Genomic DNA, 22,095 nt, shown 5'->3' on the forward strand with positions numbered 1-22,095 from the left:
TGTTTTTGATTCTTTATTACAATTTCAACATAAATAATAAGATTTTTTTTAAAAAGCACATACAGTATATGTAAACTCCAAAAGCTTGTGGTTACACATTTAAGGCTGGTTGACCTCAAATCTAAACTGTATGCAACTTTTACCCCCACCCCCCTCCCCACACCATTTGTCAATCTTTGACAAAAAACAAAAACTGTAAACAAGAATATTTTAAAAAGTAAACGTTGTCTGCCCCTGACATTTCAAGTACTTCTCTAAACTCTGTCTGTATGTCTTTATTTTAAAATTAAATTCCCATCTATTCAGTTACAGTTTCACTAAAATAAAGACAAGACTCATGTTTCTGTTCATGTTTGCTTATTGCTGCAAAATGATGTCCCGACTTGATTAAAAACCAGTTTGTGAGTCATCTTCATGGCTAAAGAAACACTGACGCACGCAATGAGTGAATCTGGCTACTTCTTCAAAACAGATATAAGTTTTTCAAGATGGATTTTGGTCGTTGGCCTAAATGTGAGAGCCTCACGTTTCTGGAAGAACAATGAGCAGAGCAGCAACAACAAGGGCTGGATGATGGGTGTCGGTCCCACTGGGGCCAAACACAGTTTTTCTTTGTCATGCTCATTGCTGATGGCTTCTTCATTTATCTTTCTTGCTGGTATCATGTAATAGACTGTGCTCTATATTCTACTTTGACACTTTACTTTGACACACACACTTTATTGCACTGTGACTGTAATCTCAGGCCTCTACAGAAGTGGTGGGGTCAGGCTCAGTGAGAGTGGGGGCGGTGAAGCTGACCCGGACGCCCCGGGGGTAAAAACCCTGAAGAACCCCGTCCGCAACAATGTCTGGAAGATCTGCAGGATCAGACAGAGCTCAGGGTTTACACCGTGTGGACAAGGTTGTGATCCCTTTTATTCTTAAGGGTTTTCAATTCAAAACACCAAAGGACAAAATGCACACACAAGTACACACTCAGTAGCTGCTTCTCAGGGTTAAACTATTTCAGCATGAACAGAGTGCTGCAAGAGTGAGTCCTAAAACCCAGAAATTAGTTTAGCATTTTAGCACTTTTAGCATTTTTTGAATGGGACTTTGGTTAGATGACTGAAATAAGGTCTGTGGTTAACACAAGCTCAAGACATTTTTACGTTTTATGCTATGACATAAAATGTGTCAGTAAATATCCCAGTCATGATTTCTTAAACTTTTATGATTTTAGCCACTTGTTTGCAACTGCCATGAGGCTACACATTGTCGGGGACATTAAACATCCTCACCGATCTGCTCACCAGTCCGCCTTTCCAACCCTGCTGTGTACTCACACTTACACTCATTTTCTAAAAGGAAAGGCTTTTGTAAATCAACTGCAAGTTGGAAGTCATAGCCTAACATTAGCTTTTTACTTCTGCCAATTGTATTTGTTGGTGTTCATAGGTGAAGAGATTGTAGAGAGATATAGAGATTATTTTCTGCAGTAATCCAAACGCCAAAGGACAAATCCCATTGGCTTTTTGTCGAGGGAACCAGGGTGATGCTAATTTCCAGGTTCGCCTCCAAACACACGTCATCCCTGCAGCACTCTATTGGCTCTAACACAAAATGGTGCAGAAAAGAAGTCTGTTCTTCCTACCTGATGTGCAGTCAGAGAGATAAGGATCCTGAAAGAAGCCCAACACTCGCTGATTTGGTAACGAAAAACTGAGGAAACAAAAGCAGAACGTTATTAGTTAGTTTCATCCTCTAGTAATTGTAATGCATGTATACTAATATCAACTTTTATCCTTCCTGTGAAACAAGTTATCCATTACTATAACTGTACTAATGTATCAGGTTGTTATGTTGTGAAGCATGACAAGAAGGCCTGGTGCTGCCACAAGACAGATCAAGACAGAACAAGAAAGGGGGAAAGAGTCAAGAATAACATAAACTACTAAATACAGAAGAAATGCATCGGAAAATTCAAATAAACATAATTTTTGTGAGCAGCTATCCATAGTTCTGTGGTTTAAATACATTTTTAATGAAATCTCAGCAATCCTAGAAAAACAGTTATATCTTCCTGGCAAGTAGCATCATGGGAAATCTCTCAGCTACAGTAGCCCGAAGGTCTCAATTCAGAGAGAAAATGTCATAAACCCCTGATGGATGACACACATAATTAAGAAGCTGGAAACTGTGAATTTTTGGCATTTCCTGCACAAAAAAATACCAAAAGAATCAAACATTAGTGATGAAATTAAATGAAATGAAAAAGTCAACTATAATTAGTTGACTGACAGAAATTCAATCACCAATGTTTCATCAACTGTTTGTTTCAGAGGTTTGTGGTTCTAGGAGGAGTTTTGTTTCCATGCATCCTCTTGAAGAATTTGTTTGTGCCAGTATAGTCACGTTCCAGGTGACTGTGTCTCTGGACCAGAGCTTCTACTTTATATAGACCATGTGATATAGTTGTAGTTATACTGTATATATTGATATTCAGAGAGGCTGAGACATGCAGAAATATCCCAGATGTTTTTAGAATTAAATATAAGATCTCGGTTATTACCTCTCAGGCTCTACATGGTTAAGCTCTGAAATGTTGTGTCCTCATGGAAACCTACAGTCTCTCAGGTCAGGCGCCATTGAGATGTTCCCAATAACAGTGAAGGCAGACTGTGCATTTGTTGTTTTTACCTTTGACTATTAGATCATCCAAATTCAGCCATTTATGATGTTTTTGCAGTGTTTGATGCTTTGTACTAAATGTTTTGTTTGATTGCACTTTGTTACATTTGTTTTGATCTTTACTTACTGATTTATTGTAGTTATTATCATACATCTGTAATCACTGAAATAATGCTATTTCAGACACAGAAATGTGGAGGGGGCCCCCCCGAGTTGTCTCCTATGCACGGGGATACATATTCCTACAGTAGCTACCCCTGTTCTAGTAGACACAATCCAGTATACAGTATATATTGTACTGCACAATGACTGAGAAATGGAAATAAGTATCTTACCTGTAATCTCGACTGTCCAGTTCCTCAAGGGACCTGAAATGAGAGAACGTAACTATTAGATATTTTCTGCAAGGACACAATTTTTTATTAAGAGGATGATGCAACAAGAAACAGTACACTAATGTACTACCTGCCCACTGCTCCTTATTATTAGCTGTTACGTCCCACACATATACAGTATGATTTAAAGTCTGAGACCACCACCTGTCATATTTATTGAATAAAATACACCGAGACAGAAATAGTGACATGTAGCAAAGAATGTGAGCCAGAATTAAAATAGCAAAACACAGCTTTGTGCAGCAGGACATGTGTACCATTTAATATCAACACGTTTCTTCCTGCCTGATCTTCAGCTTCATTGTGGGTTAGAGCCAGTGCTGCTGCTCTGCATGACTATGCGAAAGGTTTCTGAAGTTTTATGATGTTGCTGCATTGCCCCCAATCCAAAAATAGAGGATCTAAATATAGCAACATGTCCAGCATCTCTGGGTGCACACAGAGGAGACTGGACTGAAGGACTTACTCCATGCTGCTGATCTTGTTCCCTGTGTGAAAGTGTCTGACGTGGAGGAAGTCCAGCAGCACCTGCGGCACATCTTCATTCTGGTAGATGATGTCCTGGGCCACAGGGAACGAGACAAGACATTTCAAGTATGAAAGTCAAAGCTTGTGTTCTTGAACTTTTATGAATGAAAACATATTTTTAATAATAAAATTTTGAGCTCCTTGTGAAATCTCTGGTTCAGTCCTGCTGCTGTTTACAACAAAGGAAAACTGGGCAACACTTTATTTTACAGGCCGTGGATTTTCCAGCTAATTTCCTGGAAATTTTCCTCATAAATGGAGAAAGTGTTAGATGCTACAGCTATTAAAGACCTGCTCATTATATTGGAGTTTTTAAGAAAATGTGCCACTGTTACTTCATTTTTCAGGTCAGTCTGTGGAAATGAGGTAGAAATATATTTCTAAATATAACTGCTGAGTCTGTTTTATAGTCTGAACTGAGTTTTATTTGTTGATCATCAGTTCAAAATATTAAACTAAGGAATTTCCAATGCAGCTGAAAACTACAGGTCAGAATGCAACTCAACCAGTATGCAGCATAAACGTTAATTAAATGAACATTTACTAATTACCAAGCAGATCTAAAATGTGTGGCAGTTCAAAGTCATGAAGAAGACAGATTAATCATCTTAATTAGTCTTTCTAGGAAAGTGATGAATAGTTGACATGAGTTTATGAACTATTTTAAACTTATCTTCAACATCATATCCTAATTTTTGACATTGACACTTTTCTTCATTTCCTGTATAATTTGTACCAAACTGTAAAATAGGCCTTTCTTTGAAATATCCTGGTAAACAGTTTTAATTTAAATACCAGCGATTTATTAGGAAATGATGTGTCAAGTTTCCAGGAAATTAGCTGGAAAATATGGGACCAATAAAATAAAGTGTAACTGAACATTGGCAAGAACTGTTTTAACAGATCATCAGCTGCTGCAGAGCACTGCAAACAGCTCACACGTTACAGCAGTTGTAGTTTCTCTCCACTGTCTCTCTGTCACTTATAGGACTGATATTACAATGTGATTTTTGACATACAAGGCATCAAATTGTCAGACGCCTCTGTATTTAAATGAGCTGTTGTATCCTCTGACTAAAGTGCAGCAACCTGACGACTCCAGACAACACGTTGTGTGTCGGGTGCAGGTTGGATTATCAGTAATGGATGACACACAGCCAAAACCGGGAGCTTCTTAAGTTCTCCAGTGATTTGGGGAAGGATAATGCATAGTGGAGAGATTCTGACCTTGTTGAAGGAAAAGATAAAAAACCTCCAACCTGAAATTCCTGTGTCTTGCACCAGGGCAGAGGCTCCTTGCGTCTGGATTACACCCCCCCACCTGACTGGACAAACACCTGGATGCTTTACCTGGATGTAATCTTCCAGCTCCTGCCTCCTCTGCTCCAGAGGTTTGGTCCTCAGGTGGGGGTTCCTTTTGCTCGGGAAGTCGGGCGTCTGAATGATCTTCCTGAGCTGCAGGAACGTAATGAACAAACCACCACCAAACACAACACGTGACGTGGATGAAGTTACAGTTTGCAAATGAGCCGGATCAAAATTAAGAGTGACAGTTAAATTACTTTTTCACCTTGTTTATTTTTTCTCCATATTGTGACACACACCTGAAATTTTTCTGAACTCTCCTCATCTTGTTTTCAAACCCCAAAACATATATTTTTACAAACATAGAAGACCATCAAAATAAAGCGTCTTTGTGATTTTATATCCATGAAAACTGTCCTCTTATGTTACATAGACATTATACATCTAACAGCAGACATGCAGCGCCACATACATTACATACAATCCATGTACTTACTTTTCTGTGCAGAGTCTGGAACTCGCTGTTTCTCCTGAGCACATAATGTTTCCTCCCATTAAACAAGACTTCAACTCTGAAGCGCTGCCGACAGGAGACAGAGGGAGATTTATCCACAGCCTGTCATTTCCTCAAGATAAGGTTTGTCAGGTTGAGTCTAACGTTTCACAACAGTGATGAAAATAAACCTAGTATATCTTTGCTTTACTGGCAGGTTCATTCTTTTTAAACAGACATGTTTCTCTACTTTGGACTAATCTTATCTTAAGTACAATTAACAAAGAGGAAGTAAGAGTTAAATAGATTAACAAAAACTAAAATAGTTTCCTGTCCAAACACCTTTATCATCTATTTGGCAACCATCAGATAAACCAGGTAAAGCTGATTAAACTAACAACTTTAACACCACATGAAAAAGTTTGTCATCATTCTGTTGAGTCATTTATTTTAACTGTTGCTCCTCAGTTTCCAGTGAAATAAAGATTTAAGAGTAAGGATTTAACTGGAAGCAAAAAAACCCCCCAAAAATCCAAAACATATCTGGAGTTTTGGTATCCATTATAAACCGTAACATTATTCCTGCATCATCGTACAACAACATGATTTCTCCAGCAGGAGGAGGTACAGAGCTTCACATTTAATTCTCAAGACATTAGAGTGGTTCATACAGCTGTACGCAGAGATGACTGAATCAGTTCCTCAACACTGTGATGTGATGTGACACCACTGAAACTCTAGCACATCTCAATACACTGTATGTACGCTAACTACAGTTCATTATGTCAGTGGGTTGAGTTAAGTTAGTGAACTGGATTTCACAATAGGACTAGTCAAAGCACTGTAATGGTTAAAATGATATGAGTAAATACGGGAACACGGGAGACCCTCACTTCTGCATCTGCAAACATTAAATAGACATTTATACTGAACAGGAAACAACGTGCAACTTGAAAACTAAATGATATGAATCTGTACACAGACTGACATATGTCAACAATTCATTAAAGCAGACACTTAAGAGGAATTTAATTTAGCTTGTGCAGAATGATGGCATTTATCTCATCTTCTCCTCTGCTCGACACAGACGTCACTGCCTCATTAAAACTCACATCACATATATTTCATGCCGTCCTCTCAGGGCAAAAACATCATGTTTTCAGTCCTGCAGGGTATTTTGGGCTGTTTTTAATTAGGAATCAGAAATCTAAACAAACAAATGCAGCGTGAATGAGTCAGACCTCCCTCAACATAAAAGCAGCTCCTTCAGGTTAGAAACACTGATTATAACTAATTACATAATTACTCATATACTGTACGGTGCTAGTACTTTACATGGTTACTTATTATTTATTTAGGGAAATGCTTCACTACATTTTCTCAGAGATTGAGTAACTTGTTACTTTTCATTAATTATTAAAAATTTTAGATTAAGATTATTAAGATTAAGGTGATCAACATTAAGATTTTACATACATTGATCAGTTTATAAAAAATGCTGCATTATTACAAATTAAACTACCCAACATTAGTTTTACTTTTGACCCTTTAGGTACATTTTGCTGATAATACTTCTTTCAGTTGCGTAAGACTTTGAATGCAGGACTTTTACTTGTAACTGAGTACTTTTAAACTACAGTATTATCACTATTACGTCAGTAAAAGAATACTTCTTCCACCATAAGGTTGAGACTTGGAACTCTTGGTTTGCTCGTCCTGTTGAAAGGCATGTGTTGAGTTGTGTGAGCGTAACTGAGGTCATGGATGTAAAGAGCAAACATATAAGACTAAGTATATATGACTTTACAGTGTAAAAGTATTTGTGCTCCTTTATATTTAATTGTCAGCAAAAGATGGTATTTTTTGCTGAAGGTTTTACACACAAAACAATGATAACTTTATAAAGGTGAAAGTGGTTGGCAGTGTTTGTGGATGTTAGTGGTGTGTTGATCAAAGCTCAGTTTATTGTCCAGGGTGAATCCCAGCTTTTTGAGCCCTATAACTTTAAAGCACTGCTTACATGTTAATAACGATGATTTTCATCATCAATTAATCTGCCCATTATTTATTCAATCATTTTATAAAATGACAGTAACCTGTGAAAAATGCCACTTCAGATGTTTTGTTGTGTCTCACTCCAAAATATTCATCTTATTATATGACAAAGAAAATCATCAAATGCTCACATCTGAGCAGCTGGAAACAGAAAAAGTTTGACTTTTCTGTTTAAAAAATTGACTGAAAAGATTATTCAATAATCAAAAGAGTTGATGATTCATTTTCTGTCAATTAGTTAATTATTAATAGACTAATCCCACAGCTCTAGGTTATAAAATACACCAATAAAAAATGATCTAGTCGCATAATATTATAACAGTCAGTTGTACTTCTGCATAATGAGTACTTTTACTTTGGACACTAGTAGCCAACACTTTGCTTCTGTGCTTTTCCATAAGTAGATTTCTGACTGCAGGACTTTTAGCGGTTAAACTGTAGTATTTAAATAGTATTTATTGCTAGTTTTACACAGTAAATCATCTGAATACTTGCTGCACCACTGTTACTTTTGTAACAGTCAGTAAAATTCAAATCTTCATATTGATCATTTTAAAAGTTTAGAGCATTTCCTCAGAGTCAGTCTGAGATGAGTTCACTTTCACTCTTCCTGCAGGTAACCTGGCTCACCTGACGCCACGTACGGCTTCCCTTCACCACCACACTACAAAGTGTCAGGAATATAACTAGAAATAACATACGAGTCTGAATAAGTAATAAGTTAAAGTGTTTCTACTCGGTCCATAAAAGTTTAAAATGTGACCTGAGGAGATTCAACCGCGTCCTCACCTTTTTGGACTTTCCCGACTCATCCACTTCCCGCTCCATCGATGGTATCGACACTTCAATCATCGGGAAATCTTCCTCCCACACCATCGGACTGTATCAGTGTCTGCGACCGACTTTCCACAGCTCATCAGAAACACAAAGGTAACTTTCAACCGCGAGGTTTCTCCTCGTCTGGAAGCTGCAGAAGAAGAAGAAGAAGAAGAAAAAAGCCTCTGTTGTCGCTCTCCGTCGGTTTCCTCCTCAGCTCCACCTACACAGTAATTGGACAAACCCGACAGCATAAAGAAACATTAAAGGAGCAGTCCAACGTTTAGGAAGAAAGCCACTCTGAGGCTGCTGCGGTTGGAAATATAAAAACAGAGTTTAGTACACGTGAAGAGACACAACACAGAGCTGGAGTCTGTTGTTTGGAGCTGTGAAATGTGACGATTAGTGGGCGGAGTGCATGTTGGTGAACAGAGCTGCCAACATGGAGGTTTAGTTTCTGTGGGTTAGTGGTTTGTATCCACATGCAATTTTATATGCAGTATTTTTTTTTTTTAAAATTCTGGTGGAACAATGATTTTAAACCTTTACCCATTCACATGGCTATAACCAGGATTTTACAAATACTGCGCCCAAACAAAACCACCTCACCCCCTGAAAATTATTAAAATAACTGGGATTTATATCCTTATTTTAAAACAGTTAAATCATATTTTCTATACATGTTAGGCTATTTCCACGAGGGTCTCCGGTTAGCTCTGTTTTGGTCTCCACTGGCTTCTGTAGAAACCAAAACAGTGAGCTGAAAGATGCTAAAACGCTCTGAAATAAACACTAAGGGCGAGTGTGAACTGAATAATGGGTGAGAAGTCTAATAATTTGCCATTATAAACTACTCTTTCCTGATTACACAGAGTCATTTGATGCATCGTTCATATAAAAAATATTGATTATAGCAGCTTTAAGTCCACTTAGTTTGAGAGGTGTTGAATCAACTTTATGATCATTTTGGAGGCTGCAGTTTGTGGTGCTGTTGAACTGTATTGTGTTGGATTACAGTTCAGTCAGTGTCAGTCAGTCAGGGAACATTATAGCCTTCACGATGGTAGGATTTATCACAGGACTGTTGTATTAAACTGCAACTTATTAAATTAGTAGTAAAACATGTACCAAAGTATTGTATAATGTTGTAGGTGAACCAACTACTGTGTACCTCATGTTTTCCATGTAAAATCTGAATATGCAAAATAACCTGTACAGCTGACAATGTCAAGCTCTCAATATGTGGATAATAAAGGACCTTCAAACAGAACTTGTATAAATGTACTTAGTTGGTATCTTCAGTTTTATAAATGGAACATGATTTATTTTTGTTCATTCTGCCTCTGCTGCATAAAAGTTAAGCTTTGTTTTTAAAATAAAACACGAGCCAGAGTGAAAAACTGTACTTTGAACCTGTCGTCACGGCCACAGCAACACTGTCACATGTGACTTTCAAATCCAGGTTCACTTCCCACTCTGCCTGAAACATAAAGTAAAGCAAAAGCGGTTTGCTGGATGTAAAAACGGATGTAAAGCCAGACCATGTAACTCAGAACTGTACTCACATCCTCTCAGAGCCACAGCTCAGAACTGAACCCAGACTGCGTTTGGTAAGGGAAAAGCAAAAGAAGAAGCTGTCATGTTGCACTGTTTCATTTCAGAGTCCTTCACTGATGAGCAATTCTCAGCCATGTTTCCTCTTTCACTGTTTAAATCCTACATATGGATCATTTTCCATGTGTTGATCTCTTGCCACAGTCACAAGCTCTGTCTGCAACGTGTCGTCATGGGATTTATATCTTCCCCTGCCCTGTTTGTTGCTCACTGTTTTAATTTGGGCCGACAGAAGAGCTTACTTAAGCAACTCTGTGAGGATATGTGACCTTCAAGAGTCACAGATCACAGCGGGGTAATAATATCATTTGCTCGAGTTCTTGTTGTGTCATCACTGTTTTACTACGGCCTCATGTGAGTCGTGACACTGTCAGCAGAAACAGGCCACACACATTAACAAGGAGGAGGTTAGATTTGGTTTCGTGGCTGTAACATGTGTCTTCACTTTTGGGAAAAACAACTCATTTGTTTCATTTGCTGAGAGTTAGATGTCGTCACTTTCATTTCTGTGCTAACGTCCTGTTTTCTGTTTACCAGTCATGAACTCTCCCTCTCCCCTCCCGTCACCTGACCTCCACCTGCTCAACTGCTCCCATTTCCCTGAGCTCCCCAGAATATATACAGGCCTCTTTTCATGTGCTGTCATTGTCCGTTATGCTCTCCCTTCTTATCTGTGGTTTCCTGCCTTTTTAAACCTTTTGTCTGCTGACTTGCCCTTTTGATTTGTTTATCTGTTTGGATTTTTCTCCTGATGTAAACTGTGTTGAATTCTGGACACAGTGAACTTTATTTTAATTCAACTTGCTCAACTCTTTAAGTTGTGCGCCTGCAAAACTGAGCATTTGTAACTGTGTGTCAGTTGTCTTATTAAAATACTTGAGAGGTTTGGATTTAGATAAACTTACATTTTTTAAGTCACCATATGGGGCGCCATGTGGTGCAGTGGTTATCACTGTTGCCCCACAGCAAGGGTTTGGGTCCTTCCTGTGTGGAGTTTATATCTTCTCCTCATGCCTGTGTGGGTTTCCTCCCACAATCCAAAGACACGCACGTTAGGTTAACTGGCGACTCTAAATTGCCCGTATGTGTGAATGGTTGTTTGTCTCTATATGTCAGCCATGTGATAGACTGGTTCCAGCCCCCTGCGACCATAAAAAAGGATAAGCAGTATGGCTAATGAATAAATAAATGAAGTCACCATGCGATGATAAAATGTTGGCCAGCAGAGGATCTGATCTGTACGGCAACATCACTCAGTTCAGTGATTCCAGCCATTTTCTTTTTTACTTGTGACTCCTCATCACTGATTGTGACCATTTCAACCAAAAAGTGTTTTTTCCTCATTTAATCTAAATGTTTTCTAAGAGTAGTGAAGAGATGAACTACAGTGACTGACAAAAAAAGCAGAAGCAAACATTTTCCCAACAACAGGTTCGTATTCCTCACATTCAGAATAATGTGGAGATCACACACTCAGATGATGTTGAATGTTATTTCAGTCATTTCAGAACATGTCAGTACTAAGAGTTGGATTAACATGAACATGTTACTATCAATCCTTAAAGTCACAATACAGTAACGAGTGAATGACTTTAAACATAGGTTTTACTTTTAACAAGCTTTGGCTGATGGAGACATGAACTGAAAGTGTCATGTAGTCATCACAGAGCATTTACAGCATTTGGTGTAAAATTCATATAATTTGGAAAGTAAATTTCAGGAAGTTGTCGATTCACTATTACGCGTGTGTGCTGGCATCTGATCTCCTTCCGAAATTCTTGTCAGTGGAATGTGAAGGCAAGTCTCCACAACTTCACATATTGGAGTTTATAGACATGCCAGCCGGTCTGGGGAGCGTGATGCAATTTGTTGGAGCCAGTGTGTGAATGAAAGAAAGCACTGTCATCCAGAATAACCGTGTTAGCTGACGCATTCTTGAGTTCTGCACACAGTTCGACTGAGTTGTTTACTGCTACAAACTGAAAGCTATCTGATGAATCTCAAGCTGATGCTGAATTCAGTCGTTCCTCCGCATACACAACTCGTCATCTAGAGCTACAAAATAACCAACAAAACAAAACTACCATATCATATGAAATGGAAACTGTCCAAAAAAACAACTATGGAATAAAATCAATGCTTAACATTAACTTTTACAGATTTATATAACGTAAATCAGAGTTTTCATTGTTTCACGACAGATTTTATTGCTCTACCGGGTTTTCTTTCTGCTGCATTTAGCTGGTGGCTTTAGCTCAAATGATATCTGAGGCTAGATGATATTTCATGGACTGCACCTCTGGATTGGTCTATCAGAAAGACAGCATTTCTGGATATCTTTTTTATTACCTGTGAAAACTCATAGCAAAATAAATTTGCCAGATTATGGGGAAAACAGCCGTAGTAGTATCTTCAAATGGAAAAGTATATGATGCAAACACTCTCACTGATGAAGCGTGAAGCAAGGCTTTTCAGCATATAGCTCCATGGTGTGACTTTTTGCCAGTAGGTGTCTCCCCAGGACTAGAAAATAAAACCCGTCAGTACAGACAAAAGTTCTTGCATCTTTTTGTAAGACTGTTTATTTTTTCTACAGATAAAATATTATATAAGGTTTCAATTTGAACAGCTTGACCTGAAATTTTTTTTAGACTTCTGGGTGACAGGTTCACTCATCATTTATTAGGTTAGTTAAATCTTTGAAGAATCTTAATTTGTGGAGCTCACTTGACTGAGATGAATTGTGCGGAATGCACTGTCCAATTCACATGCAGTAATAGAGTCTCTTATTATATATTTATTATTATATATACTAAATTGAACAGATCACAATAACATATTTATTCCATGTTTCTAAATTTTTCTTCAGTTTCAAAGAACTGTCAAGGTGAATTAACCTCAGATATTTAACCACAATAACAAAAACCTACAGTGTGTCTCACACAAAAGGTCGGCCTTGGCAGTATGACCAGTTTACAAGTATGTTGTTTGATATTTTTAAAAGAGCTAATGGATTTGAACTTTGACATTACACTTTTTGATCTCTGGAGACTGCAGAGTGAATGATGTCATCCAGACTGTCCACCTATAAGAAAGAGCAAGAGAGACAGTTGGACCTTTGTACAGTACTAAATGTTGTGGTTTGTTTTGCTGTATTCTTCTTCTCAGTCATAAGTCATAAGTTATAAAAGAAATGTAGAAAATGTTTTAAATGTCAAATCTTTGCTTCTTTGGAACTCTGTACCAGAGCTGATCAATCCCCTTTTACTTTTACCTCTCTATAGTCTGCAAAGCCACCAAAAAATCAAATTACTTAAACTCCCTGTAACTTAAAAATCATTCTGTCATTACCCGTCAAGTGACTTGAGTTCATGGTTCCTTGTCTTTAATGTTTCCCTGTGTTTCCTGTTTTATTTTGGTAACCATTGTCTTGTCTCGTTTCAGATCCCACATCCTGTCAAGTTTCCCTCCTGTGTGATTACCTGCCCCGCCCTTTGTATTTGAAAAGTTTAGCAATAAGCCACATGTAGAATATCACATAGGCCACCTTGGTTTTACCTGCTTGCCGTGTCCCATACTGAGGTTCTTGGGCTTGTAGACAGTCACTTGTCCGTCACTGTCTCCTACTAAGATGCAGTCTGACCCTGTGGCAAACAGCAGGGCCGTCATCTTCACACCGGGTGCAGCATGTTGCACAATGGCTGGGTTCAGGCTAAAGAGAGAGGTTCATATTTAGTGGACACAGGATTATTTCTCACTCATGTTTCAAACCACAACAAACCAGAAAATGATAGTAAATGAGACAAAAGCTGGAAAAAGACACACTCTCTGCCAGACTGACTCACATGCATATATTGAGGTCCCAGATCTCCATCTGCCGTCCATTAATGGCGGCAAACACTGTGGAGTGGTTTGGGGACCAACTGGCAGTGTACACGGCCTTCTGGGTTGATGTGAAGCTCAGCACTGGGGTACGTTGGCTCTGCCTCCACAGCTGGATGGTCCAGTCAGAGGAACAGCTCAGGAACGCATCAGGACTGAATGGAGACCATTCAACGTGGTTCACCTGGCCCTGAGCGCAACATGTGATATGGAGTGAAAATACAGTAATAACTGACCCCTACATTTGTTTTTTTTTTTTTTTTTTTTTTTACAAATATTCCAATTACAGTAATAAATTAAATGGTAGCAAAAGAGAACCAGTGTAACTGAAGTCAACACTATTGCTGAATGTTATTCAGTGCACCTTTGTGTGAATGCAGTATTTCTGCTAATAGAAACATATAGAAATCATGAATGTGAATCATGAATTTTCCTCACACATAGATGGGTGAGGAAGGTGATTCTTGTATTTGTCATGATTTGTAAGCTGGAACATCTCAAGCTACTGTTTACAGGTTTGGTCTGCACGTTGATTTGAAGTCAAAGTCGTTTCCATGACACTGAAAAGCCTGTGTTAAGTTTGCTGGTTAGCTTCCTATCCCACTGGAAAAACAGGCCCCTAGTCTCTTGTGTTATCTACGTAATGACAAAAACGAACCTCATCACAGGACGAGATGGAATATGCAGCCATTTACCATGTGTATTATCCACAAAGACTTACAAAATGTTTTTGGTAAGTATCCAGAGAATGCTGACTGTTGGAGAAGGAGCACTTGTGGATGAGGCCATCCCGTGTGCCAGTCAGATAGATACTGTAATCCTGCAGGATCAGGGCACGTAGTCAAAACAAGAGAAACACACAACCAGAGAAACAACCTCAGATTGTCCTGATGAATACTGACCGCCTGGATAAAGGACCAGTTTAATAACCATGTGAATCATTTCTTTTCCCCACAGAAATAAGATTGTTAGCCTGCAGACTTGTCTCAGTTAAAACCAGCCTAGGATCTATTCAATTTCTGTGACCAACTTACTGTTGGATGGAAGTCAATGCAAAGAGTCGGCATCATCATTGCCAGAACACCGGCTGCCTTTTTCTTTTTTTTTTTTTTCTGAGCCTTCGGCTTAACATTCTCAGTCCTCTTCAGCTCCATCAGGTCTAAGAACACATGTTTTTAGAAAAGATACAGATATTATGATTATGATTAGTGTGTTTGTCTATATTAATAAAAACATAGTGGTATTTTGTCTTGCCAACTGTCTTTAAAGTTCCAAAATGGTCAAAATTATTAACCAGCATTTTTGAAAGGTTATAATATAGAGTCAGGTTTAGTGATAGAACTGATGCTGAACTTTGTTTGTTTGCTGCCTTTCAAACTCAAAGCTCATCTGAGCATGTTTTTACTGGTAAATGATCTAAAAGAAAATTCTAAATGATAATGTGAGTGAAATCTTTTCATTACACTTCTGAATCTTCTACGTTAACTCTTGAAGAGCTTTTATGTCCACATGGATAAAATTGTAATTACACTGTTGACACCATTGTTTATTGCAGACTACAGTACCTATACAGTCAAGATGATTGGCGGAGAGGAGCCACTTCTTAATCCTGCCATCTGCCGACACAGAGACGAGGGCTTCCACCCTCTCCTCCCCCGATAATCTCATCTCTTGTCTGGTCCACTTGATCTGCCACACTGGATGCAGGTGCTTTATGGAACACTCACTACAAAGCAAAACTATTAGAAAAGCTAATGGAAAAGGGGTTTGGCAATAGCTAGATTTTATCCTATTGGATACTGGGATGTGCATGTCTTTTTAAAAAATATAATTTTCTATTTTCAACCACCATCCACACACACCCATACACACACTTCTCACCTGCTGCTGGCGAGACATGTCCTTTTGTCTCGACACTGGATGTTGTAGAGTGCTACAGTACCATCAAGCATCCCCACAGCCAGCTGGCAGGGGTTGTTGGCCGAGAAATCCACGCATGTAACACAACTATGACAGTAGAAGACGCATTCTGGCCACTGCACAGGGGACACAATTAGAATTGCTGTCACGTCCAAAAGATTAACTTGGTGAATTTAATACATTTATATAGCTCTTTTGTCCAAAGCACTTTTAAATTTTGCTTTCATTCACCAACACACACATACACAAATGGCAGTGTATTATCATAAAAGATGCTGGCCTGATCATCATCATCAGGAGCAATTTGGAGTCAGTGTCTTTCCCAAAAAAACTTCCATACAGGCATTTCAAAAAATGCCTATTGCTACTTAACATTGTTTATACTAGTGAGCTGAGATAGGGCACTGGAAGAAGACAACTGAAAGGAAATAAAGGGCAAAAATTTATAAATATACCACTGGGTTTTTGAGGGACCAGCAGCAGATCAGTCCTTCTTTCTCGTTCATGAGGTCACCATATCCCACTGCCAGGAGGTTCTAACAGAGCGTCCAGAGCACAATGAAGAGTGATTTAAACTTTTTAAATGAAGACTAGTAATATTAGAACCATGAAAAATAAATAATTGTCTGCTGTAATTCCAAAAGGATAGTGTAAAAAGTATAAAATGCAAACTGCAGGTATATTAACATAATTAAAATTTGTATTAAATGTTGCTTATGAAGAGTGAAGGGTGTTACATAGGAATCCCATTTCAGTTTCCACAATAAATTAAAAAACAGCACAAAATGACAATGGTGCTGGTGTGCAGGATTTGTTCTGCTCTCAGAAAAACAGCAGCAGGTCTGAGTGTTTTGGTCTTTGGTCTTGGGCCTGTGTTACCGGGTCCTTTTTGTTCCAGCACATGCTGGTAATGTTGCGTCCTCTGGTGACCTCGCAAGTGAAAGCCCAGAGACATTCAAGGGCTGGAGTTAGACTGCTCGTCTCACCCTCCTCACTCTGTTTCTTAGTCCCAGGCTTCACCGTGCTGTCAGGGTCTTACAGAATCAAAATTATTACACCATATACAATATTTTTTCAGATACAGATACATTTAAAAGCTGGCCAAATTTGTAATTGTAGTAGAAGGAAACAGAACAAAGGTCTGAATTTGAAATTTGAATGTGCAAAGTGAGAAAGCAGTAATAATCGTAAAGGTAAATTGAATTTACCTTCTAGTACGGGCAGCTGTCTATAAGCAGCCAGTTTGGGTTGAAAGATGTTTACCATGATATTCCTCATCACGAGTAATAAACTGTGCTGGAATGACTCGGACTCCATGATCCACTGTGGGTCAGGCTCAACATTTAGACTGTTCCCATAGTTTTCCATTTCTAACAGTGAGCTGCTGGTACTGCCTGAGGAAATGAAATATGAGAAAATGATACATGCCTGGTATTCAAAAATAGGTTTAATAAAAATGTTAAATCTGTCACAATGTATGTAGGATATAATAGGAAGATATAATAAATGAGTCAGTGTTCTCTCAGGTGCTGTTACCTGTGCAGATTGTGCTGTTGCTCTTTTCTTGTCTGTTCTCTTGAATTTTGCTGGTGTTCAAAGTACTCTCTGAATATTTCTCCTCCTCACTTTCAGTGGTTTGATTTTTTCTACAGAAAGAGTCATAGATGTCCCAGACAGTAGCAGTTAATCCTGTGGACATGAAAGAATCTCAAGTAACTGTCAAAAATCAAAGCTTGAACACTAATAACTCTGCACCAAAGTATTGTTTCTATCTAGGTACTGTAGAAAAACCTTGATGGATTGTGATGTAGTAGTCTGAGGTTGGAAAGCCAACTAAATCAAGATAACAAATCCAAACTGATAATCTCTGATAATCAAAACTAAGCTAAAACGATATCTTGACCTGCCCGCTATTCCTATTGATGAATTTGCACAATTTAACATAAATAAACACAGTATACAAAGAGAAAAATTAAGCCTAACCCTCTTCCACCATGGCAATCTTGTCACACTGGATCTGTTTGTCCTTGGGTGCTCCATTGAATGTCTGCATTGATCGCACTACATACTTATCATTGCCCATTCTGTTCTTGCAGAGCTCAGCATAGTGAATGTTTCCTTTTCTGTAAGAAAAAAGAGCTTGTTCAAACCAAAGAAGAGTCCAACACGTCACTGGCTAACATGTCTGCACAGAACACAAACTGACATACATCTTTACACATACTGTAGAGTGTGGCAGGCAGTTCCCAACATAAATATATAAAATACCACTTCCTATACCTGTAATGCCTTTCAGATATTGTCTGATATTAAACTACTACTACTAAAAATCAGTAAACAGAGCCATTTACTCACTTAATCTCTTCTGCATCATCAGCATCCTCTGAGATAACAGTGTTGGGTTTGTCCAGCAGTGAAATGGTGTCTGTCTCAGAGAAACATATGTCTACTACCTCATCCAACTTCACTTCTGTCATGTGTTGTCTCACATTGTCTCTTTTCCTTGGCAACACTGGCAGAGAACAAAAGACAAATATATAAATACTGAATATACATGTAAAAATACCACAAAAGATCTGACACAAAAATGTCATTTTATCATGATAAAATGCTGTAAATGCCGCATGAGGCATATAACAAATAAGAAAACAAATAGTAACCGTATGGAGTTGGCTGGTTTATTGGCATTTCCAGTGAAGGAAGATTATCCTCAGTGTCCTTAGTCAGTAGATCTTTGTTGGACAGGCTGGATGGTTGGCTGCAACACATGAAAGAGCTGCAAAACAATGTCATTACTTAGTCAGTGGTGGGAGATGCTTAGATATATTTTATCTAACAAGCTACACAAAAAAAAACTGTAACATACAGTATTCATATGTAATAAAGAAAAATTTGCAAAACATAACCTTATATGTATTTACAATTCATACTTGTATGGTTTTATTTCTCCCACCATCATCACCATATACACAAGTAGACTAGTAGTGGTATATAATAGTGGCAAAGTAAAATGTTGCTTTACTGCTTTACTGCCACAACAAATGAGTTGCACACCCTCCTCTCATCCAGTCTCAAATCAGCTCTGGACCTGCTGTCTGATCATCTAGTCAGCCAGTGTATACCGTATGAATGTTACTGCCTGGTACCTGGAAGAGCGCACACTGAAACTTGAAGTAGATTGTAAATGGTCTGATCCTGAGCTGGAAAAGATTTCATCCAGAAAGAATCTGCCTGGTTTGGGCTGTGTTTCTCCTGGCTCTGCATGATACAGGGGCAGAGGAGTAACGTCAATGCCGTCTTCATTAAACACCTGCAAAGACGGCGTCACAACCAGAATTGGTTAAATATCCATTTTTTTGCCTGGACAGAAATACAGGAATTCATTTTCAATAAAACTTTGAAAGACAAGACTAGCTAACTAACTAACTAACTAACTAACTAACTAACTAAAACTAAAATTAAAACTAAGTAAAACTATATAAATGTGAATGTAACATAAATTCTTTGAGTTTCATACTCTTAATGGGTAAATTTCACATACACAGAAAAAGCCTTCTGGCTTTTTGATAGAATTGAACTCATACTGAGCTTTCTGCATTCATGTTTTTCTGAATGCAAGTTCTGCATTCCAAATTTTAGTTGAATGAGAAGACAAATATCATCAGCAAAATGTACTCATGTATGAAAAGTATAAGTACTTGTTCATTTCCTCTGATAAGTGAGTTATAGTTAGAATAGAGGTATAATGCAGCATAAAATATAAATACTCAAATGCAAGCACCTCAGCATTGTATTGCAGTACAGCAAATATAGTTAGGTGCTTTCCACCACTGTGTTGTTTGTTTATTTCATAACAACTTTAATAACACATACAACAATGCACTGGATCAAAGATGGCTGCAGAGGAATGTTTCTTTGGTACCACCTCTAACTACACTATTACTACTGTGAATATAATATATATAATTAACGAGAAGGTTACGAATATATTTAGTCTGCTCAGATTACGTAGATACCTGGACTGCTCTTCTGGGAGTCTGGTGACCTCCTCCCCGACCGTTACGTTTGCCGTTGTTGCTGTCACCGGCCAACATGGAGGTTTTCCGGATTTGAGAAACTCCAAAGCTCCATTTGTGTCTTTGACTGACTCCATGAATTCCCGATCCTGAATTATTACTTGCTCGAAGACATCTAGGAGAAAGCAACAGTTTCTTAGGTAAGCTAGCTAACTTTCTGTTTCACCTGAGCTAAAAAATTATGTTGCTGTGTGTTGATAAAAATCATTTGCTGTGAAACTGTGAACTTACGAGTTAGGTGCCACACTAGTTTTCTTCATTTTCTCCGCATGGAGGACAATTTCTGTGTTCTCTGTGTCCTCCTAAAACTGCATCTCTGTCTTTTTAAAGCTACTCTGAGTATATTTCTTAAACGGGAGCATCTTCTAACGGCTCAAAATACCGTTGCTCCAAGTAGCCATGGCAACATGATGACCCATTGCGCCCTGTCAGTTACTCATCATACATCTTAACTTCATACAGGTCGGTTTACTTTCTGTTTTACAACAACGTTTCTATAGATTTGACATTTGCTTTGGGCCCTTTTAGTTCAGGTCTCTCCTGGCCAGTATTTTGAGACGTACTGAGACCCTTTACTTAAGTAAAAGTGCCAATATATCAACGTAAAAGAAAAAATCCTACATTTAAAATCCCCTTTAAGTACAACTTATCATTAGGAAACTTCACTTAAAGTTCCCCTCCACTCAAAAATGTGTTTTGGTCATTGTTACTTTTCCTTGATGTTTGACCTTCACTGTGTAGGATTAAATATACAGACCCCTTAACTTTTTGCACATTTTAATGTATTGTACATTTAATTTTACTGTTATTTTCACCCACCAACCTACTCTTAATAATCCATTATCACAGAGAGAAACATGTCTTTATAAATGTTTGCAAATTTAGGCTATTAAAAATCAAAAACTGAAATTTCTCATTTACAAAAGTCTTCAGTTACTGTGTCACTTAAGAGTTGGGCCCATCAAAGGGTCACCAGAAAAATTTGATGGGTCATGAAATGATAAATACGGTAAAAAAAGATGAAAAAAACTAATTTCTGCCATATAACTCTTGTATTTTTGGAACTTTTCTCTAATCTTTGATTTTTTGTGAAATTTTGATTACTGTACCTCAACCAATTATTTAAATGAAACAATCTAAGCAGTTTAAAAGGTAAAACGTGTCTTTGATGCACTGCTGTGAGTCCATAAGTCCATAATACATATAAAATGCAGGTGCACAATCTGAAATCTGTGCACATTTCAGCCCTCTTCTCTGAACATACCAAGAACATTATTTCTGTCACAGTTTTTAAGGTGTTTGTGATACTCTGAGCACAAAACAAAGGTGGAAAGCCTGGCCCTCTAAGTTTAGTGTGTTACTGTATTTCAACTTATTAAGACATCAGACATTAGATAGATATCACATTTTTTCCAGCATGTGCAAGCCCAGTCTGGTGCCATGTAGAATCAGCATAATGAAATATCAGAAAACTTAAGGTGCAATCCAAATGTATACAAAAATGTAGCTCCAGTATTAAAACAGAGAATAATGTTAAATAATAACGCAGTAAGGTTTGTAAACACAAATAGTAAAACTTATCAAACCTTTACAGCAAACTGATCTGAATTTAAAAGTTGCAATAGATGTTTGAGAAACATTTCATGTCAAAGGAATCTTAAAACGGTATATTGTAAAACAGACTACTTGATGTTAGTGTTGCAAATCTCCTTTCAGCATAATAAATGCTGCAAACGACTTTTAGTAGCCACAAACTACTTTTGTCCATGTTTTTGCAGGAGTGGACTAAACCATGTGAACCTTTCATAGGGGTGGGAGGAATTAATGTTGTTTAAGATACAAGAAATGTTCTGTCAAACATTTACTCAAACTAAATATGCTAATAACATTACATTTCCAAATTGGAGATAAAAACAAACTTTTAATTTTAGCCATTTTGAGGGTCCCCTCCACCTTGGGGCCATGGGTAATTAGCAACACTATTCCCCTCACCACTACACCCCTAGCTGCCTGTAATGTGTGATAGAGGGTCTGTATAGTTCATGGCTGCAGCTGATAGAATATTATTGCATGTAGTCTGTTGCTCCACTAGGTGGCAGTAATTGAATTAGATGTTGCTGCGATAATTAAAGACAGCTACAGTTTACTACAACTTCTTATGCCACTATTATGTGTATGCTACTACTATGTTCAAAATTTTTTGTCATCAAATAATCAAGAGAGAAAAAGCTAATGTAGTGTCCATTGTCCATTTGTGTAGATAAATCAGGGACAAAAACATGATTATTTATTACTTCAGAAGATGATCCCATTGGTAAACTGACATGAAAAGCACAAA

At 38.0% G+C, this 22,095-nt stretch overlaps 2 protein-coding genes across 3 annotated transcripts; both read right to left on the bottom strand.

Moving 5' to 3' along the window:
• Positions 1-15: 15 nt before the first annotated feature.
• On the bottom strand, positions 16-8,471 carry snx22 (sorting nexin 22). Its single transcript, XM_056388327.1, has 7 exons — positions 8,239-8,471; positions 5,398-5,481; positions 4,947-5,051; positions 3,535-3,629; positions 3,009-3,041; positions 1,637-1,704; positions 16-860 (listed from the first exon to the last, which is right to left on the bottom strand). Exons 1-7 carry the CDS (start codon positions 8,323-8,325, stop codon positions 742-744), a joined length of 591 nt encoding a protein of 196 aa, XP_056244302.1. The 5' UTR covers positions 8,326-8,471; the 3' UTR covers positions 16-741.
• On the bottom strand, positions 8,346-20,160 carry LOC130176912 (dynein axonemal intermediate chain 4-like). 2 transcript variants are annotated; one of them, XM_056388325.1, is made up of 17 exons: positions 19,989-20,160; positions 19,698-19,872; positions 18,828-18,991; positions 18,342-18,457; positions 18,037-18,193; positions 17,665-17,804; positions 17,218-17,370; positions 16,890-17,075; positions 16,561-16,715; positions 16,137-16,217; positions 15,643-15,797; positions 15,327-15,487; positions 14,796-14,920; positions 14,483-14,581; positions 13,725-13,951; positions 13,438-13,591; positions 8,346-8,488 (listed from the first exon to the last, which is right to left on the bottom strand). In XM_056388325.1, exons 1-17 carry the CDS (start codon positions 20,015-20,017, stop codon positions 8,387-8,389), a joined length of 2,379 nt encoding a protein of 792 aa, XP_056244300.1. In that variant the 5' UTR covers positions 20,018-20,160; the 3' UTR covers positions 8,346-8,386. The 2 variants fall into 2 exon arrangements, with proteins under 2 accessions (XP_056244300.1, XP_056244301.1); XM_056388326.1 differs by lacking the exon at positions 8,346-8,488 and adding an exon at positions 11,298-12,964.
• Between the last annotated feature and the right edge of the window lie 1,935 nt (positions 20,161-22,095).

Source organism: Seriola aureovittata, chromosome 10 (assembly GCF_021018895.1).
Source record: "Seriola aureovittata isolate HTS-2021-v1 ecotype China chromosome 10, ASM2101889v1, whole genome shotgun sequence".
Lineage (NCBI taxonomy): Eukaryota > Metazoa > Chordata > Actinopteri > Carangiformes > Carangidae > Seriola > Seriola aureovittata.